Raw genomic sequence first — 10350 nt, forward strand, 5'->3', positions numbered from 1 at the left:
GAATCTAAAGGAGAAAGGTCGTTATCTGTCATCTTTTTCTTTTTTTTTTTACTGAAAGGTCTCCTTCTCCAATTCTCTCGGCAATAAAGTATTCCTGTCGGCCATAGCATGTCATTTTTATCTTGCATCGTAAGTCAGTGTCTTGGCATTTGACTCCGAAAGCAAAATTATTCGTACTTGTGTGAAACACTAAACTTGAAGACCACTCGCATTTGCAAACGAGTTAGAGATTCAGGCCCGAACCGGGGCCATATCACGAGGCTTCTACACATTTATCTTCTGTGGGAGTACGATGAACTCACGCAGGAAGCTACGTGGCCAAGCTGCATTTGTGAAGGCGAACAAGCGTAACAATATTAAAAATTGAAATATTTTGCGTGTAATAAATGCAGCCCCCTCCTTCATGCTCGTCCCATTCATGTTAGACCATATGCTGCAGAAGCACCACACTTCGAAGCATGATGATGATGATGATGATGATGATGATGATGATGAGCAACAATTTCGAAGATCACAGTACTTTGTTGCCTTTTCAACAATTAAGACTACACGTGCCTGTGCAATAACCTAACCCAAAACTTCCTCTCAGTTCAGTTTCATTCGGTTTATTTCGCTGCTTTCGGTGCTACGTGCTGAAGAATTCCACAACAATGCCGTTTTAAGGTTCAAGGTGCACTACCTACGAAGAGCGTCCAAAGTAGTTTCAATTATCGCAGGTGGATCATCAACCGTAACCGTCCCTGACACCCGCAGTAGTCCGTCATGCACATGAATGAAATTTTAGACTAAACTTTCGCATTACTAAGCGAATTGCACATATGGCTGGTGAAGTGCTAGCCGCGCCTAGAGCAAGCTACTGCCACGAGAATGTATATAGTTTTTTGTACTACAAGGCTAGCACGCACTGTATTCGATTCGAGTGGCTTACTGTATCAAGCGCGTGCCGCATACGCATACAGAAAAAGAAATATTGTTTTCAATAAAGGCTACGTATATTAACAACAAAAATACCACGTCGTACGCTCCGAAGTGTTCCTAAAGCAAGTCCCAGACATTCGCTTTTTTCTTGAAGGGGATCTTGTGCCCAACAACTTTTGCGAAGATGGCCCGTGTCAGTGGGTACGGGCCCTCGCCGCAAGCTCCCGCGAAGTCGTCCCAAAATGGGTCCCAGATTCCGAAACACTTGGCAGGGCCTGTGACATACCCCAATGCTGTCAGCAGCTCGTGCAGGGAGCTCCGGTTCTGGTACACCACCCACTGATTTCCGCGCGTCGAGACCACGCCGTAGTTCACACGGCGCGTGTTCTCCCACGTTTGAGAGCAGACCTCGTCGTAGGCGAGGGCACCCGGAACCTCGGTACTCTGTCCGGGTTCCCCAGGGCCCACGGTCGGTGCATTGATCTCAGTCTGGGCGGCCCGTTCCAACGTAAACGAAACGGCGTTCACCGGAAACATGTAGCACAGCTGAAAGCGACCGTCGTTTGTCTTGTCATCACCCGCGCTGCTGTGTCGAAGTGTGCTCATGAAGACGCCGGCATACATGCGTACCGTCCCGTCCCTGAAAGGGACGAAGGTGGAGTCATACGAGGGTCCCTGGGTATCGATGGGGTCGATTAAGATGGTGTAGTCGTCGAGCAACCTCGACAACTCAGACACGTTGAAGCGGTCGCGCAGCATCTCGTCCAGCGGCACCACAATTCCCACGGTCAGGTCCATGCCGTAAAGCGCCTGCCGCAGGTAGCGCATCGTATCCACGAGCTTCGCCTTCTGCTCCATGAAAGGGTACCTCCAGTAGAGGACCATGCCGTCGTACTGTGCACGGCGCATCCACGTCACTGCGTTCTGGGCGAACTGCTGCCGCATTCCGACGCTGGCGACAATCTTGGCGAAGGCCGTGCGGTCCTTGTCGTCGCTGCCAACGCCGATGTAGACGCGCAGGTAGGGGTTCTTCATTTTCATCGCGGTGAAGGACGCGATGAATCCCTCTTTAATATCTATGTCAACATGGCGCGAAATCACCTCCAGCTCGGCCGAGATGCCGGCGCAGCAGTAGACGACGTGCGTGCAGAGGTGGTACGGGAAATTCCAGGGCTTGTAGTGAATGCCATTGCGCGTTCTACCGGAGCTCGTGGCATGGAACATGCAGATAGACTTGCTTTCACCCTGGTAGTCGCGAGGAAGGAGCAGCGGGTAATCACGAAGAAGTTGCGGCGGAGGTGCCACCGACGGCTTGCGTCCTCCGACGACCGATCTATCGTCGACAGCCTGAGTGCTTCTGCCGACGTTCGAGTAGGCGTGCGGACGACGCGAGACGGAACCGTGCGGCCTCGAGCCAAACCCAGGGTTCACCTTCCAAGGAACAGTGGGCTGGGTTGGCATGGAGCTTTCTTTGCGCTCGGCCGAATTATGCTGCCGATGCTGCGGCGAGTCAACTCTATCGTAGTCTTGAAATCTAGCCAGGAAGGGGTCATGATAGGAGTTGACGTGCATGAGGTATATCTGGACTACTATGGCCGCGACGAACATCACGGCGAGAAAGAAGACGACGCAGAAGAGTGTGCCGGAGCCAGGCAGGTCTACTGGCGCAGCGCTCACAAGGATGGGGACGGGCCCGTTGGGAGCCGGCTCTGGTGGTTCGCCGTCCATAACAGCCAGATCTGTTGAAGCACACGGGCAAGTTGGGGCACACGGTGCCCCAACTTCGCGCACACACGGGTCACTGTACGTCTCCGAGCTGCAGGTCTCGATAGGAGGGGTGGACATGCACGGCGGTGCTGGTTGGCGGCAGCAGGGAAACTCGTTGCGTGCGCCATCATTGCAATGCTGCTCGCAGTACTCGTAGGCGCCGCCATGTGCATCGCGGTGAAACTGAACCCTTGCCGGAGGAATGGGATTCTGTTGCCTCACCTTTCCGTGGGCCCTGGTCGGCAGGCTCGGCTGCCGCCTGCTATGCAGTGACCTGCTGCACTGTGATCGGCTGTGCATCGCGTTCTTCTGAGATAAGAGACCAGTAAGCGGCGAACGTGGCACGTTCAGCGAGACAATGAGCATGCCTCACGAGGCGGCCACCTTCTTCTTTCACTCTGAGATGTCAGTGTGGCACCTGCTCGTTTCTCCTAGTTGATCGTGTCGACTGTCAAACGAAAACGAGGCACGTATAAATAATGAAATATACTTCATAATCGGGTGACATAGTGTAAACGCCATGGACAAAAATAGCATGCCTATAGGCCTGGACACGCTTTATGGATATGATCAAAGTCTGGCTTCTGCCATCGGTCATGAACGCAAAACTAAAAAAGAAATTGTCTTCTCCTTTATTCCTGGCGTTCCTACGACTGCAATAACTTTTCTTAACTGTGAGTCGTCAAACATTGTATTGCAAGAATATGAGGTGATTAGCCTCTTAGCGGTCTTACCAAACCCTTTGCGCTAATTCTTGCCCAAGAGAAACCAGCCGTAGTTTCTGTGTTGAATATTTTTTCTTCTGTAGGGTACACACAGTAACTTAAACATATGTATTTCAGCCTCACTATCTTCGTGGTTGCATAGAAGATAAATAGCGCCGAAAGTTGCTGCGTCTGATGCACATGCTTTCTGAATGCAGAGCAACAATGTTTCCTCCCCTGCGCGCTCCGCAGGGGTACATGAGCACCCAGCCTGGAGTGCGAGAACACACACGCTTCGCCTAATGAAGAAAGCGGTAATTAGTCCCAAATCTACGCAGTGACAGTTTATCTCTGACTCGGGAAACGAATGGAGCTCTGTTACGAAAGCAATTACTTAGCCTTGCCTGCAAAGCAAGGAAACAAAAGCGGCGCGTAAATATTTACGACAGTAACGTGGGAACAAAAACTACTAAACAAGAAACACGCCTGACAAATGAATGCGTCATTTCGGCGTTTCTTCAGAGAAGAAGGACGATGGGTTTTTGCACATGCGGGCATTCTCTGCGTGTCTCTGCTATTATATCTCTGGCTGTCTAGCAAGACAGAACGCTCTGAAGATTTGTGACTTGGGAGTCTGCCGAAGGTGCGTGAGGAATACAGCTGTACTCAGAAAAAAAAACATACAGAAGAAACGAAGACTAAAAAACTTTGCATCATTAGGTTGTTTTCGTTTCTCTTGTTTTCTTAGCTATAAAGAACTCTCCGCTCAACCTACACTTCCTGCTCCTTATATTGAATAAACAAGTTTGTTGACAAGGCTTCTGGCATAACCAGAAAGCACGGCAACAATGTGCAAGCTTTCAGCAAACTCTTAATGATACTCATCCAGTGCACACGTCTAAATTGTTTGCATTGTTGTTCGCAGAAAGCGGCAGCTTCTTAACAACTTTCAGCGTCTGCTACTTCAAAGCGGAAATATATTTCTCGTAATCACCTTGCACCAGTCAAGAAATGTCTGTGTCACGTTTTTTTACTATCCGACAGGCTAAATGAAAAGTCATTTACTGGCTCTGTCTCGTCTGAATGAGAAAAAATACAGTTGTAGACCTTCGTATGGACCACTCTTCCGGGCTGCTCACACACCGCTGGTTTGTATGTTCCATTAATGGATCGCTGACAACGCATAGAAGATCAATGTTTTGTGGCTGCTGCTGTCTGTTAAGCCAAATTCGCTTTAATTACCATAGAAAGATAGATCTGAAAGAAAAACAGGATCACGCTTTCATAGACGCGTCCGCTGCACTGACTTGCAGCACCGCAATGAATTACGCGATGCATACTGCTGCATCAGTACCACTAAACTAAGCTCAATTTTTCTGACTTTTCATTCACTCCACGAACTCATCCAGCGAGTTGTAATCAACATCAGGAAAACTAAAGTTACTATTATCGCAGCGGCGACCAGGCTTTCCTCACCAGCGAAGACCACAGTTCGTCACAGAGCTCTACGTCGAGCTGTGTAGGAACGACATCAGCAGTAGCAGTGGCAGAAGCAGCCACCGCAGTATAGCAGGGTGTGCCCCCTCCCCCCCCCCCCCCTAGGCCCGCCGACGGACCGGCACAATGATCCGCTAATTCCTCCCTCCATTATGGTCGACGCTGTGACCGCCCACGACTACGGAGCCGGGCGCGAGCGAGCGACATGGCTTGGCACTCAAGTCCCGTCTGTGGCGTTGAGATATCACCTGTCTCAGAGCCCGAAGCGAGCTCTACCAGGCTTGCAGAAAGACAAAAAAAAACATACCATTCCAAGCGCAACTTCTCCAGAGAGACTCGCAGCAGCTCTTGACGTCTCTCCTCTGAGGATGCCACGAGTAGCGTTAACCTACTTCTTAGCATCCGGGTAACTGCAAATGAGCAGAAAAGAAAGCTAATCACACGTTAGTGCTTAGTTTTTCTGACAGCTGTATTCTTATTTTAGATGTCTTTCTGGGGAAAGCCAGTATCGGTTGGAAACGTGGGGCAGGCAGGTAGGGAGCTGAAATTTCGAAGGCTTCGATTTTACTCAACCATGAGTTAAAAGAAAAAAATTCCGGCAGTACTCATCTCACACTAATTGTCAACGTTTATGCGATTATCATTGAAATAGTGTAGCGACACAATGTACTGCCACATGCGAAACCCGTCTCGTACGTATGAGACGTGTACTGCTGCTGGGCTCCTTTCTCGCGCTTCCCGCTGCATACTCTTCGCCATCTGGCGGCACTTGTTCTATTACGCCTAGCTCTGGATAAATTCTAAAGGATTTGTTTTTTTTTTGTCATTGAAGGAGTGGCACGCACCTATTCGCACATTCCTAGCGTCCAAAGTTGGGGTCAAGGAGGTTTATTCAAGAGCCGAACGACCTAAGTTGGCGTGAAAGATGTTCTTTGAAGAGCGGCACATACCCATTGACACATACTCAGAGACCCAAGTTGGTTGTATGATTGGCTTCGAACACAGCTGCCCCGGCACAGCTTCCCGATGCTCCACCTATTGGACCATGCACTACGCAGTGACCCAAGGGGCGGGAATACTGTTAGAAACATAGATACACAGAAACACTCCGGAAAATGCGTGAACCATCCGAATAATGCTAATGGCATTAAATTTTCCCGCGCTAGTGCTAAATATTGTTAAATCTCTAATTTAGTCATTTCCCGTTCACCTATAGCTGGCATGAACAGTGCGTGCACGGCCACCTATACAATTTACAAGACCTGCTTTTGTGGCCTATCATCACAGGATCACCAGATAACTCCGTGTACATTGTTGCACCGTGGATGTCATCCATTGTCAGCTTACAACCCGTACATTTATTACATGCGTTCATGTAAGCGCTGGGCACCACAAATCGATGCGATCGTATCCTTTTCATGACTTCTTCCCTGCAAACCTACTTATCAGCTAGAGAACTGCTCATACAACGAAGATTGCTTAGGAAACAGCAGTTCCTGACGCTTCATAGAAACAATTTTCTTGGAGTATGAAGAATGAGAGTGGGCGGTAAAAAACAAGAAATAGTTTTTACATTCCAGGTACACTAACATCGAAAGTAAACACCTATACCGACACCGCCAGTATCCGGAGTCAAGGAACTGTTCAAACCGAAAAGATTTCGCCTACAAGCAGTTGTTCCGTTCCCTCATCTTTCTTCAAAAAACAATAAGCAAAATTCAAACTTCTGAAGAAGTATGCTTGTCCGTTTTTCAAGTGCTTCTGAAGCGTTTTTCAATTTTTGGAGCTGACCCTCCGGTCGGCTTCAATACGTGCGATCTATCAATACTTAATTACGATCAACACTGAATATTTAATGTGCTATCGTCATCTTTATCTTTTATGGATATAAACTTTAGTCCGGTGATAGTTATGCCAATGTATATCTGAACAAGAACTTACAGAACAACCGTATTGTTTATAAGAACTGCTTTACACCAATCAATGCCATAGCTATTACGACTAGCCATAACACATTCATATTAACTGCACCGTATGACCGTGCCAGCTCGCGAACGGTTCCGCATCACGAATAGAATTGAAAACATTGTTTGGCATACTCGCACATGTGGTCAGAAGATATCAGTGTACTCTTACTTCAAACCAATTGCCAACTGTTTAATTACATTGCTTGTCTAAGTCGGAATACAGCGATGATTGGGATCCAGCTTTCTAGAAGCTGTTTGCAAAGCCACTGATACGAAATGACAAGGTTTGGTCACTCCCACATGATAAACGCGAAATAGTGCTGGGCAAAGAAATAAAAAGAAACATTGTGATACGCCAGCCCTATCACATAACTTCCGATCGTACTGCACGAACAGAATAATCTATTTGGCTTGGTATAGCGAAAAAAAAATTATTGCGATAGGAATTATATGGATATTGTAGGCGCATTTCTGCCGTAGGCATCCCCTCGCCGTCGGCATCGGTGTCGCCGTGAGGTTCCGTACAAAGTCCAAGGGCGGTAAGGCCGTAGCCGCGCGCCGTATGCTGATGTACGAGTGAAAGCTTGTGAGGGTGAGCCGGGGAACGCGGTTCAATCTCGCGTGCGCGAGCGAGGAAGCGGCTCGGATGCGTGGCCTTTCCTGTCACGCGCGAGGCAGGGGGATAGGTGAGGGAGGAGGGGCGTTCTTCTCCGGCGGCTGCTATGGTGTCTCAATGTCCTCCTCGTCTGCCTCTCCGTACAGAGCGGAAGCATCCTCGGCGGCGTCTACTATGGCGGTGGCCACGCGAATCGCGGACGCCGTAGTAGACGCCTTTGGCGGACTTCCCAGGGACGCGTTGTCGGTGCTCGTGTGTCTTGAAAGCGATCGATCTGCGGCGTGGTCAAAGTGGGCGCCCGCGCAGGCGTAATCTTCAATGCAATCTGCGATGTCTGAAGAGTGCGCCTAGTGTCGGCAGCTTCGTATGCGCTGCGCTTTCGATGTCTTGTTCGCGTTGAAGCGAGATATGCATGAAATTCGATTCGCTTTCTACTGCCGCGATTCCTCATTCCAGAATTTTGACAGCGAGTTTCCGCGCTCACCGAGCGAGATGTATTCATGTTTACCTGCGCGCGCGTGACACCGTGCTGCTTAACTTATGGTATCTTCGACCGGAAAACGCTACGGTGGCGTCAAGGAGTGCGGACGCCCCTCGCACGACGCTCTACAATTTTGATGCTTTTCATGTGATGCAGTTTATCGAACCTTCGAAAAGAGCACCTATTCTGTTCTCTGCCCGAAGGATGCCAATATTTTGGTCCTTGGACCATTTTTCACGGAAATATGACTAAGGGATTGCTACCACCACAAGTGAGCCACAAGTAGCGAGCGGCGGCAACCGCGGCCTTTGTTGCGACTCCACCACCGCCACGATGCCAACGCCGACGGCGCCCGAACCAGCGGCTCTTGGCGCGAGAAGTGGCTCAGCCGGGAGAGCCTCAACCAGTCATGATTCCAACACTGAAGAGCGCATGGATTGCACGGAAATCTGACCGCACCAGAGGATGACCACGATTGAGATAAGCGCACCACCGTGCACCATCAACAACGGTGAGACTACGCCCGACAAACACATTCAAGACGCCCTAGAGGAGTGGTCCAGCGTTGTGTCTTTCAGGTAAAGAAAACTACAACGGAGAGAACGTGCGCAGGAGCACCGCAAGAACGTAGAATAACGTAGACCAATAACGTAGACCAGCCAAGATTTCACCCGGGACGCAAGGGGAAGAAACTAACACCCTTACCAAAGCACAATTTCAAGGTCATTGTGAGACCGTATCAGGGATGCAAGTAATAGTAGTGGAACTACAACGGATCCAGTAGTTGGGACATGCTATCTGCGAAGACGACGTAACTCTCTGTACCGCCAAGGGATCGTAAGAGGAACGTCAGGAAACACTCCAGAAGGCAATTAGCACCATAGAAGATCATGTGGCATAAGCTGGCATGATTTGCACCCCGAGAAGTCCGAACTAATCCGAGTAAAAGCGCCTTATACACGAAATGACGATAGACCTCCGATAACGTTTGCTCTGGAAGGCGAAACAATACAGGAGATATCTAAGGCTCCTATACTCGGAATATAGATTAAAAAAAAAAGTGGCCACCCAGTCGCAAATATCAGGAAAACGGTTAGCAGTGTGTCTAGAATGATAAACAGAGTAGCAAGAAGCAGGAAAGGCTTTAAGGAGAAAGAGACGATAAGGCTCTTTGCAGGCATTTATCATAAGCCCCATAAACTTCGGCCTTCCTTTCCGAAAAATATCAAACTCCAGAGCAAACTCAATTTAAATAAGCGCCCTGAAACGCACAGCTTATAAGGCATCGCTTGGCCTACCGATCTGCACCAGCACAACCCTCTTTGAGGCCATGGGTATTAGCAACACTTTTGACGAACTGCTGGCTGCAACACCGATCGCACATGACAAAGGCTCAATGCCACTGAGCAAGGTCGAACACTTCTCCGCTGAATAGGGTACTCCCTCCGACCAACACATTGCAACGACAAAATAGAACGCCTCTTACCGGACATACGAGCTGAGATCTACACAGCTTCGCTGGTCATCCTTCTTCACAGAGTGAAAGAGCACTGCATTCTTTTCTTTTTTTTTTTTTTTTTTTGTCACGACGAAGACAAGCGCTCCCAAAAGCCACCGTGTCTCGGCCGTCCAGTTAAGGTGACAAAAGCGAATGCAGCTGGAAAAGAAATTGCTTCTTTCTTGCTTTATGTTTCTTTATTTTCCATTTAGATAGGAATGACCAAGAAAAAAGTCGTATCGATTGTAGCAAAGTGTACTTTGTGAGTGCCCTCAAGGCACAAAACTTCGGCGTCGAACAATGACAGCGTGGCTGTGTACACGTCGAACAAACTTTGCACGATAAACTCAGCCAAACCAAGAATGTGCACTCGAAGTGAAAATATGTCAGTGTAAGTTTAAGTGTTAATTGATAACTATTTGGAGACATGCGGGTACTATGATTTGAGCGCAGTAAAGTAACGTCCGTATACATAGACGCCGATGAGCTTGCGAATTAGCTGCGCTCGAACATTTTTTGGCGGTCCTCGCACGTAAATTTAATACGAAGGCAAGCTCATAATAGCTCCACACAGTTTGGGTAGCGATCAGCGTTAGGTTAAAGCATATAGCGCCAACTCACGCAAGGTAATCTCGAACGCCACTCACGGCATGCAAGGACACGCTCTGCGAATTCGCTAAGCGACATGAGCGACCTCGCGGTCACATCTGCGGTGATCGCGGCCCGCAAGCAGCGAAGAGGCGCCGGAGCGCGCGCGTACGCGTATTGCTCCGGCACCGACGGCAAATGACGCGACACAAATCTGGCCTGACAGCGCAATTTCCGAAACGCCCATCACGCCTAGCGCCCCAACAAACATACTACCCTCGCTTTCGCTTCCTCTCTCGCTCTCTCTCTCTTTC

The 10350-nt window shown here is 49.1% G+C and overlaps 1 protein-coding gene across 1 annotated transcript; it reads right to left on the reverse strand.

Annotated features, from left to right (window-relative positions):
- Positions 1 to 609: 609 nt before the first annotated feature.
- Positions 610 to 2492, reverse strand: LOC142570866 (chitinase-3-like protein 1). Its single transcript, XM_075679175.1, has one exon. The coding sequence runs from the start codon at positions 2488 to 2490 to the stop codon at positions 1036 to 1038; it is 1455 nt and encodes a 484-aa protein (XP_075535290.1). The 5' UTR covers positions 2491 to 2492; the 3' UTR covers positions 610 to 1035.
- Positions 2493 to 10350: the final 7858 nt, after the last annotated feature.

The sequence above is a fragment of the Dermacentor variabilis genome, chromosome 2 (genome assembly GCF_050947875.1).
Source record: "Dermacentor variabilis isolate Ectoservices chromosome 2, ASM5094787v1, whole genome shotgun sequence".
NCBI lineage: Eukaryota > Metazoa > Arthropoda > Arachnida > Ixodida > Ixodidae > Dermacentor > Dermacentor variabilis.